At 45.1% G+C, this 23,790-nt stretch overlaps 1 protein-coding gene across 4 annotated transcripts in view; it reads left to right on the forward strand.

Moving 5' to 3' along the window:
* LOC129825338 (ATPase family AAA domain-containing protein 2-like) overlaps positions 1-23,790 on the forward strand; it is a 136,980-nt gene that overhangs the window by 40,404 nt on the left and 72,786 nt on the right. For all 4 annotated transcript variants that reach the window (XM_055885355.1, XM_055885354.1, XM_055885356.1 and 1 more), the window contains exons 23-24: positions 7,273-7,395; positions 8,735-8,863. In XM_055885355.1, coding sequence (XP_055741330.1) covers positions 7,273-7,395; positions 8,735-8,863 — 252 coding nt within the window. The remainder of the gene's footprint in view (positions 1-7,272; positions 7,396-8,734; positions 8,864-23,790) is intronic.

Raw genomic sequence — 23,790 nt, forward strand, 5'->3', positions numbered from 1 at the left:
CACATTTGGGAACGTGACTATCTTGTAGATTCAGGGATGTGACTAGCTTGTAGATTCAGGGATGTGACTAGCTTGTAGATCCAGGGATGTGACTAGCTTGTAGATCCAGGGATGTGACTAGCTTGTTGATCCAGGGATGTGACTAGCTTGTAGATCCAGGGATGTGACTAGCTTGTAGATCCAGGGATGTGACTAGCTTGTAGATCCAGGGATGTGACTAGCTTGTAGATCCAGGGATGTGACTAGCTTGTAGATCCAGGGATGTGATTAGCTTGTAGATCCAGGGATGTGACTAGCTTGTAGATCCAGGTACGTGACTCGCTTGTAGATCCAGGGATGTGACTCGCTTGTAGATCCAGGTACGTGACTCGCTTGTAGATCCAGGTACGTGACTCGCTTGTAGATCCAGGTACGTGACTCGCTTGTAGATCCAGGTACGTGACTCGCTTGTAGATCCAGGTACGTGACTCGCTTGTAGATCCAGGTACGTGACTCGCTTGTAGATCCAGGTACGTGACTCGCTTGTAGATCTAGGGATGTGACTCGCTTGTAGATCTAGGGATGTGACTAGCTTGTAGATCCAGGTACGTGACTAGCTTGTAGATCCAGGGATGTGACTAGCTTGTAGATCCAGGGATGTGACTAGCTTGTAGATCCAGGGATGTGACTAGCTTGTAGATCCAACCAGGGATGTGACTAGCTTGTAGATCCAACCAGGGATGTGACTAGCTTGTAGATCCAACCAGGGATGTGACTAGCTTGTAGATCCAACCAGGGATGTGACTAGCTTGTAGATCCAACCAGGGATGTGACTAGCTTGTAGATCCAACCAGGGATGTGACTAGCTTGTAGATCCAACCAAGTATGTGCCTAGCTTGTAGATCCAACCAAGTATGTGCCTAGCTTGTAGATCCAACCAAGTATGTGCCTAGCTTGTCAGTCTTGAGTGATTCGGTGTCAGTTTCTCAGACTTACATTATTAGTACGCTGCAGCTATGCAACATAGTGGCATGCAAGGCTTATCTAGTGAAGACTAGCTCTGTCTTGTCTCTAACCAACCTAAACATTGTTTAGTTACAGTCACACACCAGCAATTATCAGTACTATCTTCTGCTGCCATTTCCATTCACTTAACACTTTACCCATGTTTGATGACACAGGAGAATTGAAATCCCAGCTATTCATCTGATACACTTGACTGTGACTAAAGTAATTAGATGTAGTAGATATGAGTCTTATTCATTGTGATTTATGAAAGTGCTCCAAGGCAGTGACAACTTGGAATTGGTTTTCTTTCGTCACTCAACTTGAAATCATATGCACAGTGAGACAGAACCCCCTAAAACTATCATCGCCCCAGCTTAATATCTCTGCTGTTTCTCTCTGCAAAGCTGCATCTGCATGAAAAATGCTTCATTTCTCAGTGGCCCATTTCAATCCATTTTTATCTCAACCTCTTCCTCTGCACCACTGTTACTGCCAGTGTAGCCAGATAAAAGGAAAAAGCACTTCACACACACTACACTACTACCCACACACCCTGAGAAGCAGGGGCCATGTGCACACAGTCTCAAAATCCCACACTCCCACGCAGTTGAAGACTTGCGAAAAAAGTATTGTCAAATCAATTAGAATAGCATACATTATTTAAACACGCAGGCTGTGTTGGTGCTTAGGTGAAAGTAAAAGTTGTATGTATGGATTCAGGCTTATGAATAATTCCCAAGCTGTGGGAAAATCTGAAGTTCCCTCTGTCTGTCACAATGGAATAACTATGCTGTGGCAATAATTGATAGCGATGGAAGCCTAGAGACAAAGAAGGTCATTTCTAACGGCTTGCTTCTCAGTTAAATGTAGATTTACTCGCACGTACGTGCGCGCACACACACGGCAGGTAGCCAAGTGGTTAGAGCGTTGTGCCAGTAACCGAAAGGCAGGTGGAGAGCCCCGGTCATTTGTTTAAATGCAGTGGCCACAAAGGATGCACTAAAGGGGGAAAATTAAATTAAGGATTTTTAATAAATAAGCCCAGTACTAGACTCCATCCTCTAGTGTCCCTGGGAATAGAGTCCAGCCCAGTGCAATCACATTTGGTCATTTTGGAATTTTCTCAGACTTGCTGGCTTTTTGAAACACACCTATATATACTACATCACCAAAGTATGTGGACACCCTTTTCAAATGAATGGATTTGGCCATTTCAGCCACACCCGTTTATAAAATCTTGCAAACAGCCATGCAATCTCTATAGACAAACATTGGCAGAATTAACCAGTTTGTCACATTTATGCCCCGCTAGAGCTGCCCTGGTCAACTGTAAGTGCTGTTATTGTGAAGTGGAAATGTCTAGGAGCAACAACGGCTCAACCGCGGTATGCCACAAGTTTAGCTAACGGGATCGCCAAGTACTGAAGTTCCTAAAAATTGTCTGTCACCATTACAGGGTCTGTAGTGACGCCTCTAGCACTGAGATACAGTGCCTTAGACCGCTGCGCCACTCTGGAGCTCAATCTTAACGCTACAGCATACAATGACATTCTAGAGTTCTGTGCTTCCAACTTTGTGGCAACTGTTTGGGAAAGGCCCTTTCCTGTTTCACCATGACAGTGCCCCCGTGCACAAACCGCGGTCCATACAGAAATGGTTTGTCGATGGGTGTGGAAGAACTTGACTGTCCTGCACAGAGCCCTGACCTCAACTCCATCAAACACCTTTTGGAAGACTTGCAATGCCGACCTCACTAATGCTCTTGTGGCTGAATGGAATGTGGTTACCATAAATGGAACAATTTGTTAGTTTGATGGTTCTATCAGTCCATTGTCCCATTAACAAGCATCCATATTAGCAAACCTATTTAATTTTACTTCATATTTCTCTAGTATAAGCTACTTATTGTAATGAACGATATCAGCCAAATGCCTGTGAATGGTGGTGTCAGTTCAGCTAAACATAGGGTATGACATTGTCACGCAATATTAGGTTTAAAGGGCTGTGGAACAGCATATACAATGCCAACCACTACTAAACCTCATCATAAATTGACTAATTTACTTGTGGAACAGAACTTACACTGGAACGTGAAATAGATGGATAATACACGCTATCAAGTCACAATGAGGCCGACTTCAAATACAGACGTCCATAGGTGCCACATGAGTTTCAACTTTGGGGAAGCAATTTTTTCACCTTAAAATTGCACCTTTTTATAATAAAGGATTGCATGCCTCTATCATCACATTTGCAGACTAATTTAAGATAGGCTACTATTTCTAATGTCATGAGTAGATTGCATAGTCATAATTTAGGCTAATATATCTCAATCACTGTTAGCAAAACACAGTTCTGAACAATGCATGCCTGAGCACATAGTGACATAGAGTAGGCCTAATCTGAGATGTTTCTTCTTTCTTTGCATGGGAAAAATGTGGTCTTTTATGAAGACATTCCATGCACTTCTACTACACTTTATATGACTGGAGACATAAGCAACATCTTTTTTTAATACGGCAAGAATGTGGAGCTTACTCTTCTGACACTGACAAATGTAAAATGACCTTGTCTTGAATGCAACCATCTAATCTAGATTTATGAAAATGGGAGACGCAAATATGACGTCCATCTAGCCTGTAGGAGGAAGTTATTGTCCCCCCAAAAAACTTTCCAGTGATACTGATCCAATGATAAAGGCAGTGAATATGTGCACTCACTGGTCCGCTGGTGCCGATAAGTTCCGCTGCTGTTTCAGCTGGTCCCAATAAGATGCGCTGCGGTTTCCGCTGGTCCCAATAAGATGCGCTGCGGTTTCAGCTGGTCCCAATAAGATGCGCTGCGGTTTCAGCTGGTCCCAATAAGATGCCCTGCGGTTTCGGTTGGTCCCAATAAGATGCGCTGCAGTTTCGGCTGGTGCCAATAAGATATGGTGCGGTTTCGGCTGGTGCCAATAAGATATGGTGCGGTTTCAGCTGGTCCCAATAAGATGCGCTGCGGTTTCGGCTGGTCCCAATAAGATGCGCTGCGGTTTCAGCTGGTCCCAATAAGATGTGCTGCGGTTTCGGCTGGTCCCAATAAGATGCGCTGCAGTTTCGGCTGGTGCCAATAAGATATGGTGCGGTTTCGGCTGGTGCCAATAAGATATGGTGCGGTTTTGGCTGGTCCCAATAAGATGCGCTGCGGTTTCCGCTGGTCCCAATAAGATGCGCTGCGGTTTCAGCTGGTCCCAATAAGATGCGCTGCGGTTTCGGCTGGTCCCAATAAGATGCGCTGCGGTTTCAGCTGGTCCCAATAAGTTCCGCTGCTGTTTCCGCTGGTCCCAATAAGATGCGCTGCGGTTTCGGCTGGTCCCAATAAGATGCGCTGCGGTTTCGGCTGGTGCCAATAAGATATGGTGCGGTTTCGGCTGGTGCCAATAAGATATGGTGCGGTTTTGGCTGGTCCCAATAAGATGCGCTGCGGTTTCGGCTGGTGCCAATAAGATATGGTGCGGTTTCGGCTGGTGCCAATAAGATATGGTGCGGTTTTGGCTGGTCCCAATAAGATGCGCTGCGGTTTCGGCTGGTGCCAATAAGATATGGTGCGGTTTCGGCTGGTGCCAATAAGATATGGTGTGGTTTTGGCTGGTCCCAATAAGATGCGCTGCGGTTTCGGCTGGTGCCAATAAGATATGGTGCGGTTTCGGCTGGTCCCAATAAGATGCGCTGCGGTTTCAGCTGGTCCCAATAAGTTCCGCTGCTGTTTCCGCTGGTCCCAATAAGATGCGCTGCGGTTTCGGCTGGTCCCAATAAGATGCGCTGCTGTTTCCGCTGGTCCCAATAAGATATGGTGCCGTTTTGGCTGGTGCCAATAAGATACTCTGCTGTTTTGGCTGGTGCCAAGAAGATACGGTGCGGTTTCGGCTGGTGCCAATAAGATACGGTGCGGTTTCGGCTGGTGCCAATAAGATACGGTGCGGTTTCGGCTGGTGCCAATAAGATACGGTGCGGTTTCGGCTGGTGCCAATAAGATACGGTGCGGTTTCGGCTGGTGCCAATAAGATGCGCTGCGGTTTCGGCTGGTGCCAATAAGATACGGTGCGGTTTCGGCTGGTGCCAATAAGATACGGTGCGGTTTCGGCTGGTGCCAATAAGATACGGTGCGGTTTCGGCTGGTGCCAATAAGATACGGTGCGGTTTCGGCTGGTGCCAATAAGATACGGTGCGGTTTCGGCTGGTGCCAATAAGATACGGTGCGGTTTCGGCTGGTGCCAATAAGATACGGTGCGGTTTCGGCTGGTGCCAATAAGATACGGTGCGGTTTCGGCTGGTGCCAATAAGATACGGTGCGGTTTCGGCTGGTGCCAATAAGATACGGTGCGGTTTCGGCTGGTGCCAATAAGATACGGTGCGGTTTCGGCTGGTGCCAATAAGATACGGTGCGGTTTCGGCTGGTGCCAATAAGATACGGTGCGGTTTCGGCTGGTGCCAATAAGATACGGTGCGGTTTCGGCTGGTGCCAATAAGATACGGTGCGGTTTCGGCTGGTGCCAATAAGATACTCTGCTGTTTTGGCTGGTGCCAATAAGATACTCTGCGGTTTCGGCTGGTGCCAATAAGATACTCTGCGGTTCACTCAATTGGGAGTTGAGAATTTTGATAACGATAGCCAGATTAGTATTTTCTTTGTCTTCTCTTTTCAGCAATAGCCATTCTCTTTCTAAGCTACGTTTTTCCTACAATTTATGTTCAGAAATATTGCGATTAGGCTTAACTGCTTTACACTAACCGCTGCAACTCAACAATCAGCTATTTGCCATGCGCGCTAATGAAATTGCACGCGTGTAACAATCCACAGTAAAAAAATATATAAATAGGCACAAGTAATTTATATAGCTAACTTTGCAAATTTACTTTAGGGGAAGCTTATCTTCCCCTAGCCTATTGGTGCATAAAACAGCTGGCCACGAGGCTTACAAGGCAGAGTTCAAATGCCAATATCAAATTCAAAGCAATCGGTGCACTGCCTAATTGTCTGACCAGCAAAGCAAACTGTCTGACTCCCCATGGTCCTAAAGCCAATAAGTTAACAGCCGTTGAATTTGATCGGGTTTGTAATGATGTTAGTCAACTTTTTTGTAGCCTACTTTGACATTTTTTGGTCTTGAGCTAGGGTATGGTGACTGTAACTCTGCCTTACCCAACTGATGCCCCTGCCTCGTATGGTCGATAATTGGTTTGTTTATCGTCCCTCTTCTACTTTCCCTCTTTCTGTTCTCATCTTTTTCCTCCTCTCCCTCTGTTTGTAGTAAAAGCTGAGGCTGTCCTCTGCAGTCTTGCAGGAATGTCTTTTCCCCCTGCGTTTCTCACTTCATTATGTTAGAAAACCAAATCTATCTGCTCTACACTGTCAAACCCGCTCCACTTCCAGAATAAAACGCCCAAACATCGTCAAACTCACATCCAACAAACTCTGTCTACACAGCACCCGGGAGGTGGCGGAATGTCCTTGTCAGTTCTCGACAGAAGTGACAGGGTTCGATAATGGAACAGACTTCCACTCAACACTCACCCTGCACCCTGTCACCTCACACTCTGACAGACGAATAGTACCGACACACACACATACACACCGCTGCAATTAAGCCGTCTTTTAATTAGTGGTTAGAAGCTGTCAGATGGTGACCTCTGTCTGTACCTGTTGGCTGGGTGGCATAATGAGAGCAGGACATCTGTTTACACACACGTGGACACACACGTGGACACACACGAGTGCAAACACTCTACGTCTCATCTTCTTTGCTGCTCATATTATTTTCCCCTCAGACAGCTGCCTTTTAGGATAAAACCAGATTTGATGATGTTAGAGGGAAGGCGTGTGCCGGTCCGTGTGCCGGTCTCTGTCTGTGTTTAGATATTCAATATGTGTGTCTTTGTGAGAAGGGAGGATGAGATTGACTGTATTCCTGAGGCTTGTCTCCTAAGTCACCACCAAAGGCAGCTTTTTTGTCTTCATCCAAACAGTGAGAGAACAGTATAATAATCCCTTGTGCCCGGTGTTGGGGGCCAGACAGCAACACAGCCAGCAGTTTGTGTTGTGTCCAGCAGAGGGTGGGTTGTGAGAGGCAAGTCTAGTGAGGGTCAGAGGCAGGGAGATGATGTAATAAATTATATGATGATAATAATAATAAGAGCTGTCATGACTCTTCAGGGCGAAGTCATTTAAACTGTTGCTATAATGTTTCTACAATGCCAACACAGAATTGTGTTTGTGTGTTCATGTCAGTCTGTTCTCTGCCTCCAGATAAGATCATCCGCCACAGAGCATGTAGTCTAAAAGACACGGCCCACGCCATGCTGGCCTCAGAGCTCGACCCTGAGTTCCACCGCGTTTGTGAGGACATCAAGGAGTCACGCAGAAAGAGGGGTGAGGAACACACACACACACACACACACACACACACACACACACACACACACACACACACACACACCGAGGGAGTGGTGTTATAGTCTAAGGTGCTGTACTATGTTTATTTAATTTAACCTTTGTTTAACTAGGCAAGTCAGTTAAGAACAAATTCTTATTTACAATGACGGCCTACCCCGGCCAAACCCACCCCTATCCTGGACGGTGCTTGGTCCATTGTGCACCGCCCTATGGGCATATGTAGTAGCTCATGATGTTCCACTATTCAACAGTGTGTTCACTGCTCCAGGGTGATTGGCGATTACATAACTAGTCTCTAATGGGATCCAATCATTTATTCATATGTAAAGTCACAGAGAGACTGTCATGCACAAACAAACTAATTAGTGTACATGTACAAGGAGGATAGAGGGACAGTATTAGTAGTCATAGGTAATTGGTTATACAACATGTACATATGCTGCTTGATTCTACACACACAACCACACACACGCTCAACCACGTACAATCACACACACTCACGCACATGCCAACACACACACACACACACACACACACACACACACACACACACACACACACACACACACACACACACACACACACACACACACACACTCACGCATACAGGATTATGTGAAAATCTACACACACTGCACATAGTGTGCATAACTGAGGCAAGCCCCTCCTGTGATGGTGCTGGAATGGGGGGTGAAGGGAAAGGGAGGACGGGTTGTGTGCAGGGCAATACACTCTTACCACATACGAGATTTTCCAACCTTTTCATCTTAACCATTAAGGCTAAAAGTCTCCTTTCTCAGAAAGACAGAACACACACAACCTCCCCCACAAATGAATATTTTAGGAGCAGAAGTTAGCTGTCTGACAGGGAATTCAGCAGTGAGACATGCTGAAGGTATCAGTTTGTGCTGTTGGATCGCCTGGTGTTGGGTTGCGTCAGCTAAACCTCATCTGAGATTATATTGCTCTGACCTGGAGTCGGGGAAGTGTGTAAGTGCAGGTGTGTGTGTGTGCTAAGTATCAGTGTGTTAGAATGGAAATGTCTGCTCCCTGACGTTGGTTTGATACCTCACATTTATTCCTCTTATTCACAGAGAGCCTGACACACAGGGAAATTTTAAAGGGACTCTGACGCACACACACACAAACGCACGAGTTTGCACAGACCAAAGTACATGAAGTTGTCCACTGGATTCTAGTTATTTGGATTCATCAATCAATGAATGCTGTTTTGTCTCAGTGTCTGTCTGTACACTTACATCCCCTTCAGTGTGTGTGTGTGTGTGTGTTAATTGATCCTGTGTGTTATCTGCAGACCTCCAGACTCCGGCCTTGCCGCCTGTCTCCCCGGCTGCCGTGGTAACCACCAGGAAGCCGGCTGTAGTGGAGAATGCTGGAAACAGCACTCAGGGACAGACCATCGACAAGCAGCACTGCAGCAGCAGTGAGTTCAACAAATCAAATCACATTTTATTGGTCACAGACACAGTTTTAGCAGATGTTATTGCAGGTGTAGTGAAATGCTTGTAAACACACACACACACACCACCCAGAGCACAGTTAAAACACAACACAGTTTCTTAACACCGCACAGAGTTCAAAAGAACGGAGCGCTAATACCCAGTCCCTTCTGTCATTAGAGATGGGATTCAGTTGTGTGTGTAGTGGGATCTGGGTTCAAGGCATTTAGAATCAGGCCATTTAGCTGATTACGGAACCACCATCCCACAGAGCAGAGGCCTCTAGCGTTAATGCAACACACACAAGACACCACACCGAGTAACAGCCGCTCCGCATTGTAGCAACCCAGTTGGATGCCTCAAATACTCCTGCTTTCTCACGCACGCATGCGCACACACACACACACACACACACACACACACACACACACACACACACACACACACACACTCTCTCTCTCCAGTCACACTCCACAGTAGAGGAGCGGCGCAGTGGGCAGCCTCATTAGAGACGTCTTCTTTCCACCATGTGTCGTCTTCAGTGCTGTGCGGACCGTGACCACGCCGCGGAGGAATTCCGTCCTTACCTGCATGTAGCACTGACAACCGGGGGAGGGGTCTGTGCTCTGCGTTGGTGTCTGTCTGAATGAAGGGGATTGATAGTCCAAGTATGAGTTTACTTCAGTTCCTCTGTGATTTTAAATCTGCTGCCGTGATGGCCAAGTTCAGCCTAGTTACCAACTGGTCCCCCCCCCCACAGCTTAGGACTACTTCGAAGATTTGTCTATAAATATTATTTCAGTTTCAGAATATGTAGGGTCACAATCACCACAAATAAAAATGGCATCACACGCCCACACGAACGAGTGGCGCGGCGTTCTAAGGCACTGCATCTCGGTGCTAGAGGCGTCACTACAGACCCTGGTTCGATCCCGGGTTGTATCACAACCGGAGTCCCATAGGGCGGTGCACAATTGGTCCTGCGTTGTCTTGGCTAAGGGAGGGTTTGGCCGGGGTAGGCCGTCATTGTAAAATAAGAATTTGTTCTTAGCTAATTTTCCTAGTTAAATAAAATATTGGAATAATGTTGCTTCACTGCAATCCTCTGTTCTGCCACAGGATGGCGCTAGTCTCTCTAGCGACACCAGTTATAAACCTCCTGCTGTGTGTAAACCAGCAGTCTTTGAGATGAGAGATTCTCTTTACCATCATTAGTAGTGTGTGTGCCTGTCTGTTTTAACTTCTAGCTTACTGTTAATGATCCATCTGGGTTAGGGCTGGACGATTATTCAACCATATTTATATTGCTTTCTAACTTGGGCTCCGAGTGACACAGCAATCTAAGGCACTGCATCTCAGTGCCAGATGCTTCACTACAGACCCTGGTTCGATTCCATTCTGTATCACAACCGGCCGTGATCGGGAGTCCCATTTTGCCCAGCATCGTCCGGGTTTGGACGGGGTAGGTCGTCATTGTAAATAAGAATTTGTTCTTAACTGACCTGCCTAATTAAATGTAAAAAAAAAATGCGATTCACGAGTCTATGATATTTTATTGATGTCACTTGTTGAATCCACTTCAGTCAGTGTAGATTAAGGGGAGGAGACAGGTTAAAGAAGATTGAGACCTTCCTATGTTTTGGCCTTTCGAGGGAGTTTTTCCTAGCCACCGTGCTTCTACACCTGCATTGCTTGCTGTTTGGGGTTTTAGGCTGGGTTTCTGTACAACACTCTGAGATATCAGCTGATGTAAGAAGGGCTATATAAATACATTTGATTTGATTGTGTGTGTGTGTGTGCCATTTCAGCGGGTGAATGGGCAAGACAAAAGATTTAAGTGCTGTTGAACGGGTATGGTAGTAGGTGCCGGACTCACCGGTTTGTTTGTCAAGAACTGCAATGCTGCTGGGTTTTTCACAACAGTTTCCCGTGTATCAAGAATGGTCCACCACCCAAAGGACATCCAGCCAACTTGACTCCAATTCTTCCCACAGTTGTGTCATCATGGGCCAGCGTCCCTGTGGAACACTTTCAACACATTGTGGAGTCCATGCCTCTACGAATTTAGGCTGTTCTAAGGGCTAAAAAGGGGGATGCAACACAATATTAGGAACGTGCGTGTGTGTATAATACACTGCATTTCAAACAGTCAGCAATAATCAAATGAATTTAGGGCTTCCACAACCATAAGAACCACTAATTATTTAATTAAAATCTGCATTTTTGCAATAATCACTGATCTGACTTTCAGGTCTATGAAAATGCCCTTTTTGGGAAAGAAATGACCAGAACCATGCGTAATGCACATTCACTAATGACTAACTTCTTATAGCAGGCATTATAGGGAATTAACTTATGTCTCATAATACAATCTCTCAAGCACAGGCAACGTGCTAGTGAGTAGCCAGCGAATCTTATATTTCAAGTTTAGCCATTTTCATTGCTAGATGACAAGGTAGAACAGATGAATTGTTATGAACACACCATTCTGTCAGTCTTGCAACTGTTTGAACAGCAGGCTGGCCTTAACACTGTGTTCAGATATTGAGGTCAAATGGCCTGCCTTATTTCTCAAAGAGAACGAGTTGCCAATGAGGAGTTGAGACATAAAATTGTATCATTAGAAAGGTCGTTATCCTCTATTACAGTAAAATATTGTCTGAATGTGTTTCGTGTGTCCATATGACCGTTTCTGTTGGACCAAATCTCAAATGCTAATAGTGAGTTGAAACCGCTAATCAGAGAGGAAGAAGTGATATTTCATCTTTGTTGTTGTGAGTGGCAGGGGGAGGGGCTTGGTGTGTGTGTAAAAGGAAAGAAGAATACAGCAGCACCTAAAATACCTAAACGTGCATAAAAACTACAACATAAACCTTTATTCTTGCAATACAGGCATTTGGAATATCGCGCTAAATCATAAATGAATTTGGTCTATCGCCCTAATCTGGGTGTAGGAGGCGAGTAGCCACAATGGATTTAATGTACAGCACTTCATGAATACGATCCAAGGTTAACAGTGTGGACTTGGATTGATGTTAAAACATTTTTTTTGGGGCCGTGTGATTTCTAGGCCTTTGCTTATACACTGTGAGCACAGTACATGGTATAAACACAACCAGGTTCAGTTACGATGGACCAGTCTTCTTTGAATGCTGTCAAACCTCTGTTTGCGCCATCACATTTATTTCCAATAACCTGAGGCCTTTCAAGTCATTGACTAAATGCATGCAGTTATCAATGAGATGGTTTTTCTTCCTTTTTAATCCAAACACTTGAAGCTCTTTTTTTGTTGTTGTGTGGGTGTATTCAACACAATCAGCTACAGCCACATATGACCTCAGTCAATCCTCTAACAATGTTGATATTGTTACATTTGCTATTAATAACCTGAGGGGTTTGAAGTGGTTGGGATTCTGAATTGCATTCAGAAGTAGTCAAGTAGATTGTTACTCTTCTGTTTCCCCTGTCCGACCAAATCACGGAAGTTAAATGGGCAAATGGTGGCTCCCACCATTAGTGTTTCCCTTCTTTATATCAGTAGCCAAAGTGCTTCACATGTCGGTCACTAATTCTGCCGCTCCGGGGAATTCAGGTTATCACCGTGTCCCAGAACTTATCACCACGCTTCAGAACTTAATTAATTAACTCTGGTAATTAATTATTTGAGAGAAAGTAATCATTGGCAACCAATTCTCACCTGGAGCACTTCTGTGACATGTCCAATTAATTGATCGGGGGGAATCAATTAGGTGTTGAGAGAAATATGACAGAACCTTGTACACTCCACTGCCCTCCAGGACTTACCCAGAGAGACTGCTGCTGAAGTTACCACTAGACACTGTGTGAATACACATAGAAATACAATTTCTGTACATGTATTTACTCATCCATAATTCACTCTCCTGTGTTCCCATTCATACGCCTCATGTTTCTAGGCTGAAAAACACAAACCTGCCCTTGGATCAGTGTCTAGGGGCAACTCCGTCAGCAAAGGTTATGATTGAATGAGGGTAAACCAATTCTACCCAGGGGCTTCAGTGAACCCTATTCCCTATAGTACTCTGTGACCGCACTATGCGACTTTGGTCGGAAGTAGTGCACTAGTTGTAGGAGTTTGAGACTGAGCTCCAGACCAGAGCCATTAGGCCACCTGTTTAGGGTGTGCCAGGTAGTGTGCTAGGCTATATGGGGAACAGGCTGTTACTGGAGCCACAGCTCCTGGCCAGAGAGCCATCACCTGGCTGGTTAGGCTGTGGCAGCTCCTGGCCAGAGAGCCATCACCTGGCTGGTTAGGCTGTGGCAGCTCCTGGCCAGAGAGCCATCACCTGGCTGGTTAGGCTGTGGCAGCTCCTGGCCAGAGAGCCATCACCTGGCTGGTTAGGCTGTGGCAGCTCCTGGCCAGAGAGCCATCACCTGGCTGGTTAGGCTGTGGCAGCTCCTGGCCAGAGAGCCATCACCTGGCTGGTTAGGCTGTGGCCGCTCCTGGCCAGAGAGCCATCACCTGGCTGGTTAGGATGTGGCAGCCCAGCTCCTGGCCAGAGAGCCATCACCTGGCTGGTTAGGATGTGGCAGCCCAGCTCCTGGCCAGAGAGCCATCACCTGGCTAGTTAGGATGTGGCAGCCCAGCTCCTGGCCAGAGAGCCATCACCTGGCTGGTTAGGCTGTGGCAGCTCCTGGCCAGAGAGCCATCACCTGGCTGGTTAGGCTGTGGCAACTCCTGGCCAGAGAGCCATCACCTGGCTGGTTAGGCTGTGGCAGCCCAGGGCCCTGCTGGGTTCATATTAAGAACTCTGACAGGAGAATATGGAGGAGAGTTCACCCACTGTACCTTCCCCTAATCCATTATTCACTCATGTGTTTCCATTTATACGACTCCTGTTTCTAGCAACTATGTGTGTTGACTGTCTTTGACTTGGGCAAACTTGGGACTTTATGCATGTACCTTGTAAATCCTGCATGCTCATGTTAACACCATTCACTGTAGGTCTGCTGCTCAGTTATACTCCCAATATAGTGTTCTTGTAAAATGTCTTGCATTAGCTCTAGGGTTATATTTAGAGAGCTTTGCAAGTAGTTGTTAGTTTTTTCATTCAGCTTTAAGTTGACTTGCAATGTTAAATGGAAATTTCACCTCTGCTCTATTTTACTATATATGTACATTAATATGTTATTAATATATCATGTCATGAAATTTAGAATTTCCTCACTACATGCAAATACAAGTGTTTTTGCATCTCACTGTTAGAAACGGGCCAGCTACATGGTTGTAAGCCAACCACAATATCCAGAATTCATGGCGATTTCAGGGCGTGGAGGACTGCCCAATTTGATGTTAGAGATATTAAAAATGTTGTTTTTAGCCAGCACTTTCAGCCAGAGGAAGTCTCAGTTGATGGGGTTGCCATGTCATCATACTTTCAAAGGGGATGTTTTTCCATCGATTTTCCCCTCACTTCAAAGAGGAAGGCATCCCATCAGCCAACATCAGCGCTGCAAGACAACACGGTAAGATAGTTAACGTTACCTAGCTAACAAGCTAGAGAACTACATTTGTTAATCTAAACCAAAATCTAGCTAGCTAGCTTCAATAATCCGCTGGCTATATTCCAAAGCATATCAGTGTAATTAGCCGGCTGTTATCTGGAGACATGATTTCTAACTTTGCAAGCTGATATAAGCATCGTTAGGTTACGTTGGTGAACTGTTAGCCTCTGCTGTAGTTAGTTAGCTAGCTAACGTGACTAGCTGTGTTCTTTTTAGAGTCCGATCCCATCATCTGCAGAGGCATCAACATCAAGCTCAGCACCAGGAACTAGTGTAAGTCACCTTCTAAAATCTACTAAACTTTTCCATGACTCCACGATGAGCAAATACATCTACTAAACCTTTCCATGACTCCATGATGAGCAAATAAATCTACTAAACCTTTCCATGACTCCATGATGAGCAAATACATCTACTAAACCTTTCCATGACTCCATGATGAGCAAATACATCTACTAAACCTTTCCATGACTCCATGATGAGCAAATACATCTACTAAACCTTTCCATGACTCCATGATGAGCAAATAAATCTACTAAACCTTTCCATGACTCCATGATGAGCAACTAAATCTACTAAACCTTTCCATGACTCCATGATGAGCAAATACATCTACTAAACCTTTCCATTACTCCATGATGAGCAAATAAATCTACTAAACCTTTCCATGACTCTGTGATGAGCAACTAAATCTACTAAACCTTTCCATGACTCCATGATGAGCAACTAAATCTACTAAACCTTTCCATGACTCCGTGATGAGCAAATAAATCTACTAAACCTTTCCATGACTCTGTGATGAGCAAATAAATCTACTAAACCTTTCCATGACTCTGTGATGAGCAACTAAATCTACTAAACCTTTCCATGACTCCGTGATGAGCAACTAAATCTACTAAACCTTTCCATAACTCCGTGATGAGCAACTAAATCTACTAAACCTTTCCATGACTCCGTGATGAGCAACTAAATCTACTAAACCTTTCCATGACTCCGTGATGAGCAACTAAATCTACTAAACCTTTCCATGACTCCGTGATGAGCAACTAAATCTACTAAACCTTTCCATGACTCCGTGATGAGCAACTAAATCTACTAAACCTTTCCATGACTCCGTGACTAATGAGCAACTAAATCTACTAAACCTTTCCATGACTCCGTGACTAATGAGCAAATAAATCTACTGGAGCTAGTCATTAACATGGTCTGTATCTTGTCATAGTTGGTGTGTTTACAAGTAGGCTACAACTTAGTTGATTGTTCATGCAAGGCTTGAAGTCTAAATTGTAGAAAACAAGGTATTAGTGAAGAGGGGTTGGTGTGGGTGACTGACTGGTGTCTGTTGGGGGGTGGGTATTGTGTAAAGGTTAGTATGCATGACTTGTTGACATGAAAAAAATCACCAATACACAAGTGCTCCTCAAACTTTTCACACCCTTGCAGTCAGTTCTTTGACATGGGGGAGGGGCTGTTAGTATACTTGTCTAGCCTATTCACTCTATTGTTGGCCGTGCTTGTCTACTCAACAGCACAACTGTAGGTGCTCATACACAATCACACGACTAGACTGTCTACAAGTCAAGCACCCTTCAAACTTTTCACGTCTTTGCTAACAGCCCAGCAAAGACACATTTTTATTGATTGAGTATAACAAAACACATCTACTGTCTACTGTTCACTTTTTTTCCTTATTTTTTTTTTTTACAGAGGAACATTGTTTATTTTATGGTTACACATCCTCATGACCTGTCTCCATGTCTTTCCAGGAGACCTGCAGTACAAACAAATCTTCTGCAATAGGTCGAAGCAATGAGTGGTAAAGAAAGTATATGAGGCTTGTTCACCTGGCTGTGGATTGCAGAAAAGACCAGAGTTTTCTACAAGGAGCCAGAGTTGCAGCCCTCCCAATCTCAACATTGCCACAGCGCCAAAGCCTGCTAAACCAGCTGCCATTACCCAACACAAGAAGAGGTTCACCAGCTGAAAAACACTCAGGAACATGCCTGGAACGTTCAATTAACACAACATCCGACTGATGTTGTAGTATAATATAGAATGCCTAGTATGGTCACAACTGCATTGTGGTGTATATATTGCTAGCTGTATATAAGTGTTTTGTATAATATATTTTACAAGCGACTAAATGATTCCAGCAGCATCAGAAACCAATAAACTGTTAACTTCAACTTCTTGATCACTTCATTATGTTTATGAAATGTATACTGAACAATAATATAAATGCAACAATTTCAACGATTTTACTGAGCTACAGCTCATAAAAGGAAATCAGTCAATTGAAATATATTCATTAGGCCCTAATTGATGGATTTCACATGACTGGGCAGGGGTGCAGCCATGGTTTGGCCTGGGAGGGCATAGGCCCATCCACTGGGGAGCCAGGACCAGCCAATCAGAATGTTTTTCCCCACAAAAGGCTTAATTACAGACAGAAATACTCCTCAGTCTCATCAGCTGTTTGGGTCGGTGGTCTTAGACGATCCCGCAGGTAAAGAAGCCAGATGTGAAGGTCCTGGGCTGGCATGGTTACATGTGGTCTGCGGTTGGACGTACTGCCAAATTCTCTAAAACAATGTTGGAGGCTGCTTATGGTAGAGAATAACATTAAATGATTTGGAAACAGCTCTGGTGGACATTCCTGCAATCAGCATGCCGATTTGCATGCTCCCTCAACTTGAGACATCTGCAGCATTGTGTTGACAAAACTGCACATTTTATTGGCCTTTTTTTATTGTCCCCAGCACAAGGTGCACCTGTCTAATAACCATGCTGTTAATCAGCTTCTTGATATGCCAGACCTATCGGGTGGATGGATTATCCTAGCAAAGGAGAAGTGCTCACTGACTGGCATGTAAACACATTTGTGCACAACATTTGAGAGAAATAAGCTTTTTGTGCCTATGGAACATTTCTGGGATCTTTTATTTCAGCTCATGAAACATGGGACCAACACTTTACATGTTGCGTTTCTATTTTTGATCATTGTGTGTGTATTATGTATGTATGTGTGTGTGGTGAACAAGTATTTGATACACTGCCGATTTTGCAGGTTTTCCTACTTACAAAGCATGTAGAGGTCTGTCATTTTTATCATAGGTACACTTCAACTGTAAGTAAGTTCTGGAGTTCCAAATTAAGCAGCAGCAGCTGAAAAGATGAGCTCCTACAAATATTGAAATTTAAATGTTTTTTTAGAGTAAAGTACATCGAAAAAAATCAAAAGAAAACTGCAAACTGAATAGGAGACCAAACAAGCAGCAAACAAAGAAGAAAGGCTTTTGAAAAAGTAACAATTTTTTTCATAAAATTATATCGTTTTCTTAGCTAGCTAAGTTGTTTACCTGTTGCTAGGCAGTTGCTAGGGACATTCCTGGAAGAAGCTAGCTAGCTAACAAGGAGTGTCTAGTTGGCAGAAGAGAAGAAGGGACAAAGAAGGGACAAAGTGGGACAAAAGAAGGACAGAAGAAAAGGGAAAGGGGGGAAAAGGGACATTAAGGTGAAGCAGTCCTCTAAAGACACAAAAGACAATAATACAAGAAACAACACTTCTATTGCCTCTCCCTCTACGATACGCACTTCCGGGTTGGAGCGAGTAGTTGCATTCCGCTTTGCTCCACAGGTAGTATAACATTTCATTTCATTACAGTACAACAGTTTGATTTGTTTGATCTTAGCTGGCTACATAGCCGTCTTTGTATCCAAGATAATTGTGTAGTCTAGAGTAATTGTCGAGGTTACCTAGCCAGTTACACTTTCAAACAAAGTCAACAACGCAGCCACTGCTAGCTAGCCTATTTCACCAGCCAGCAGTACTATATCATTTTAGTCAATAAGATTTTTTGCAACGTAAGCTTAACTTTCTGAACATTCGAGACGTGTAGTCCACTTGTCATTCCAATCTCCTTTGCATTAGCGTAGCCTCTTCTGTAGCCTGTCAACTATGTGTCTGTCTATCCCTGTTCTCTCCTCTCTGCACAGACCATACAAACGCTTCACACCGCGTGGCCGCTGCTACTCTAACCTGGTGGTCCCAGCGCGCACGACCCACGTGGAGTTCCAGGTCTCAGGCAGCCTCTGGAACTGCCGATCTGCGGCCAACAAGGCAGAGTTCATCTCAGCCTATGCTTCCCTCCAGTCCTTCGACTTCTTGGCACTGACGGAAACATGGATTACCACTGATAACACTGCTACTCCTACTGCTCTCTCCTCGTCTGCCCACGTGTTCTCGCACACCCCGAGAGCTTCTGGTCAGCGGGGTGGTGGCACTGGGATCCTCATCTCTCCCAAGTGGACATTCTCTCTTTCTCCCCTGACCCATCTGTCTATCGCCTCCTTTGAATTCCATGCTGTCACAGTTACCAGCCCTTTCAAGCTTAACATCCTTATCATTTATCGCCCTCCAGGTTCCCTTGGAGAGTTCATCAATGAGCTTGACGCCCTGATAAGTTCCTTTCCTGAGGATGGCTCACCTCTCACAGTTCTGGGTGACTTTAACCTCCCCATGTCTACCTTTGACTCATTCCTCTCTGCCTCCTTCTTTCCACTCCTCTCCTCTTTTGACCTCACCCTCTCACCTTCCCCCCCTACTCACAAGGCAGGCAATACGCTTGACCTCATCTTTACTAGATGCTGTTCTTCCACTAATCTCATTGCAACTCCCCTCCAAGTCTCCGACCACTACCTTGTATCCTTTTCCCTCTCGCTCTCATCCAACACTTCCCACACTGCCCCTACTCGGATGGTATCGCGCCGTCCCAACCTTCGCTCTCTCTCCCCCGCTACTCTCTCCTCTTCCATCCTATCATCTCTTCCCTCTGCTCAAACCTTCTCCAACCTATCTCCTGATTCTGCGTCCTCAACCCTCCTCTCCTCCCTTTCTGCATCCTTTGACTCTCTATGTCCCCTATCCTCCAGGCCGGCTCGGTCCTCCCCTCCTGCTCCGTGGCTCGACGACTCATTGCGAGCTCACAGGACAGGGCTCCGGGCAGCCGAGCGGAAATGGAGGAAAACTCGCCTCCCTGCGGACCTGGCATCCTTTCACTCCCTCCTCTCTACATTCTCCTCTTCTGTCTCTGCTGCTAAAGCCAATTTCTACCACTCTAAATTCCAAGCATCTGCCTCTAACCCTAGGAAGCTCTTTGCCACCTTCTCCTCCCTCCTGAATCCTCCTCCCCCTCCTCCTCCCTCTCTGCTGATGACTTCGTCAACCATTTTGAAAAGAAGTTCGACGACATCCGATCCTCGTTTGCTAAGTCAAACGACACCGCTGGTTCTGCTCACACTGCCCTACCCTGTGCTTTGACCTCTTTCTCCCCTCTCTCTCCAGATGAAATCTCGCGTCTTGTGATGGCCGGCCGCCCAACAACCTGCCCGCTTGACCCTATCCCCTCCTCTCTTCTCTAGACCATTTCCGGAGACCTTCTCCCTTACCTCATCTCGCTCATCAACTCATCCTTGACCGCTGGCTACGTCCCTTCCGTCTTCAAGAGAGCGAGAGTTGCACCCCTTCTGAAAAAACCTACACTCGATCCCTCCGATGTCAACAACTACAGACCAGTATCCCTTCTTTCTTTTCTCTCCAAAACTCTTGAACGTGCCGTCCTTGGCCAGCTCTCCTGCTATCTCTCTCAGAATGACCTTCTTGATCCAAATCAGTCAGGTTTCAAGACTAGTCATTCAACTGAGACTGCTCTTCTCTGTGTCACAGAGGCGCTCCGCACTGCTAAAGCTAACTCTCTCTCCTCTGCTCTCATCCTTCTAGACCTATCGGCTGCCTTTGATACTGTGAACCATCAGATCCTCCTCTCCACCCTCTCCGAGCTGGGCATCTCCGGCGCGGCCCACGCTTGGATTGCGTCCTACCTGACAGGTCGCTCCTACCAGGTGGCGTGGCGAGAATCTGTCTCCGCACCACGTGCTCTCACCACTGGTGTCCCCCAGGGCTCTGTTCTAGGCCCTCTCCTATTCTCGCTATACACCAAGTCACTTGGCTCTGTCATATCCTCACATGGTCTCTCGTATCATTGCTATGCAGACGACACACAATTAATCTTCTCCTTTCCCCCCTCTGATAACCAGGTGGTGAATCGCATCTCTGCATGTCTGGCAGACATATCAGTGTGGATGACGGATCACCACCTCAAGCTGAACCTCGGCAAGACGGAGCTGCTCTTCCTCCCGGGGAAGGACTGCCCGTTCCATGATCTCGCCATCACGGTTGACAACTCCATTGTGTCCTCCTCCCAGAGTGCTAAGAACCTTGGCGTGATCCTGGACAACACCCTGTCGTTCTCAACTAACATCAAGGCGGTGACCCGTTCCTGTAGGTTCATGCTCTACAACATTCGCAGAGTACGACCCTGCCTCACGCAGGAAGCGGCGCAGGTCCTAATCCAGGCACTTGTCATCTCCCGTCTGGATTACTGCAACTCGCTGTTGGCTGGGCTCCCTGCCTGTGCCATTAAACCCCTACAACTCATCCAGAACGCCGCAGCCCGTCTGGTGTTCAACTTTCCCAAGTTCTCTCACGTCACCCCGCTCCTCCGCTCTCTCCACTGGCTTCCAGTTGAAGCTCGCATCCGCTACAAGACCATGGTGCTTGCCTACGGAGCTGTGAGGGGAACGGCACCTCCGTACCTTCAGGCTCTGATCAGGCCCTACACCCAAACAAGGGCACTGCGTTCATCCACCTCTGGCCTGCTCGCCTCCCTACCTCTGAGGAAGTACAGTTCCCGCTCAGGCCAGTCAAAACTGTTCGCTGCTCTGGCACCCCAATGGTGGAACAAACTCCCTCACGACGCCAGGTCAGCGGAGTCAATCACCACCTTCCGGAGACACCTGAAACCCCACCTCTTTAAGGAATACCTAGGATAGGATAAAGTAATCCTTCTAACCCCCCCCCCCTCCCCCCCCCCCCTTAAAAGAGTTAGATGCACTATTGTAAAGTGGTTGTTCCACTGGATATCATAAGGTGAATGCACCAATTTGTAAGTCGCTCTGGATAAGAGCGTCTGCTAAATGACTTAAATGTAAATGTAAGTACTGTAAGTACTTATTTAATACTTATGTCATGCAATAAAAGGCTAATTAATGACTTAAAAATCATGCAATATGATTTTCTGGATTTTTGTTTTAGATTCCGTCTCTCACAGTTGAAGTGTACCTATGATAAAAATGACAGACCTCTACATGCTTTGTAAGTAGGAAAACCTGCAAAATCGGCAGTGTATCAAATACTTGTTCTCTCCACTGTATATATATATTATATTAGGATAACGTAGCTTCAGTCTTACTGCTGAAACAAATGATTCAGGTAGTTGGTTTATAACTTAAACATTAATTTGTTGTCAAGTAAACATGTAACAAAACAGTATATTAGTCTCAATATAGCAAATAAGTAGACATTGCTTGTATTCAAGACAGAGTTTATTTGCACTGGATACCAAGGTGAGTTTGCCATAACTGTTCCTGCTGTGTAATGTTTGACATATATATACAGTACAAGAAAAATATACTACTAATGCTTAACAGTTCTACAAAGGGAACACTAGCATATGATGTGTTTTTGGTGGTGCAGTGAGGTGTTTGGAGAAAATTTGATACAAAGGGAGGTTATGGGACCTTTCACATCTCTTGAGTCATCAACTTCTTTGTGTCCAAGTGGTGTTGTCTGTGAGAGAAAGACGAACGCTATTACTCATTCATATTACTCATCCATATTACTCATTCATGGGCAATTGTTGTGTGCCGTCTGTATTCATACTGTAGCAGCATGGTGTAGAATGAGACCTCTCACAGACATACGTTAGCCAGCTAGCTACAACACACAGGTATAGTTACTCAAATATTGATTCGTCAAGCCAAAGTCATTCCTTTACTCTCCGCTAGCTAGCTATAACGTTAGACTACAGTACATTTTAGGTATAGCAAATACAGCTAGCTAGAATCGATCACAATTGTACTGTACTAAACAACACTGCCTCGTAAAAAGAGAGCTTATTTTGCTAGCTAGTGTCGTGTCTTTGACTATGCCAGATTAATTGCTATGACATGCTATTCTATAAAATAATTTCTCCGTAATTAATATTACCTGATTGAACTAATCATGTAAATATGAATCAACTAGAGGGACACCACGAAAGAATATTTATAGAGCTGTTATCTTTCGAATAAACTCTTAAAGATTTAGTAATATTTTACTAAATAGCAGTCACATTAATCGTCATTTTATTCTGTCTCATCTGAAAGTTGTAAGTCCTTGATTATCTGCAAGAATCCTGGCTAACAAGTTGAATCAGCAATACAAAATTGGGTTTAATTATTTATTTACTAAATACCTAACTAATCACACAGAAACACACATACACAATTAACTCATAACTTGATCACAAATTACGTCATACGGAAAAACGTCCCTCGCGTGCGGAATAAATATGACAGCTTGTTACACAAAGGAAAGGGGGTTGAGTCCTAGTGAAAGAGCGGGAGACGAACATAGGCGAGCTGTACTACCGTAAATACAGTATCTTATGCATTCTAAATTACCGCCCATTTGAAGAGGAAAATGCAATACATATTTACTCTGAGCTGCGCTTCAGTAGGTTGGTGGTAGATGGCCCGTGTCGCCAACCCGAGTCCTCTGTCCTTTGAAGAATGTCTCTGGTAGTCGCGGGACACGTTGTGTGTATTAGACGGGATACTTGGACTGTCCTTCCGAACCTGCGTTTAGCTGTTGCTAACTCAAAGGCTAGGAGATATCACTTCTGTAGTGAATACGAGTTCAAAGTTCATACCATTCACAATCAAAGTCCATGCTGATGTTGGCTTCATCTATAGTGATTATCTGAACCATTCTGACACTGGATCGTCATCCTAGCGTACCCGGAACAGAAAGTTATATTTTTGTTCACTGGCTTTTATAGTGGAGGGAGGGGGTGTGTCTGAAACGTTTATAACCCATGCCTCTTCACAGGGGCGGACCACTGTGAGCAGAGGAAAACTTATGAAAGCACAGATCTCTCATTTGGAAGCTAAAATTACATTTCACCTCTTCACAAATAATGTCATATTCAAACATTTCAATTAAACAACATTTCCATGTGAATCCGATACCTCTGACGTTTAGACTTTCCACAGTAGAGTTTTTTTTTTTTTTTTTTTTTTTTTTTTTTTTTTTTTACCGTTATTTTACCAGGTAAGTTGACTTAGAACACGTTCTCATTTGCAGCAACGACCTGGGGAATAGTTACAGGGGAGAGGAGGGGGATGAATGAGCCAATTGTAAACTGGGGATTATTAGGTGACCATGATGGTTTGAGGGCCAGATTGGGAATTTAGCCAGGACACCGGG

This window comes from Salvelinus fontinalis, chromosome 27 (assembly GCF_029448725.1).
Source record: "Salvelinus fontinalis isolate EN_2023a chromosome 27, ASM2944872v1, whole genome shotgun sequence".
Taxonomy (NCBI): Eukaryota; Metazoa; Chordata; class Actinopteri; order Salmoniformes; family Salmonidae; genus Salvelinus; species Salvelinus fontinalis.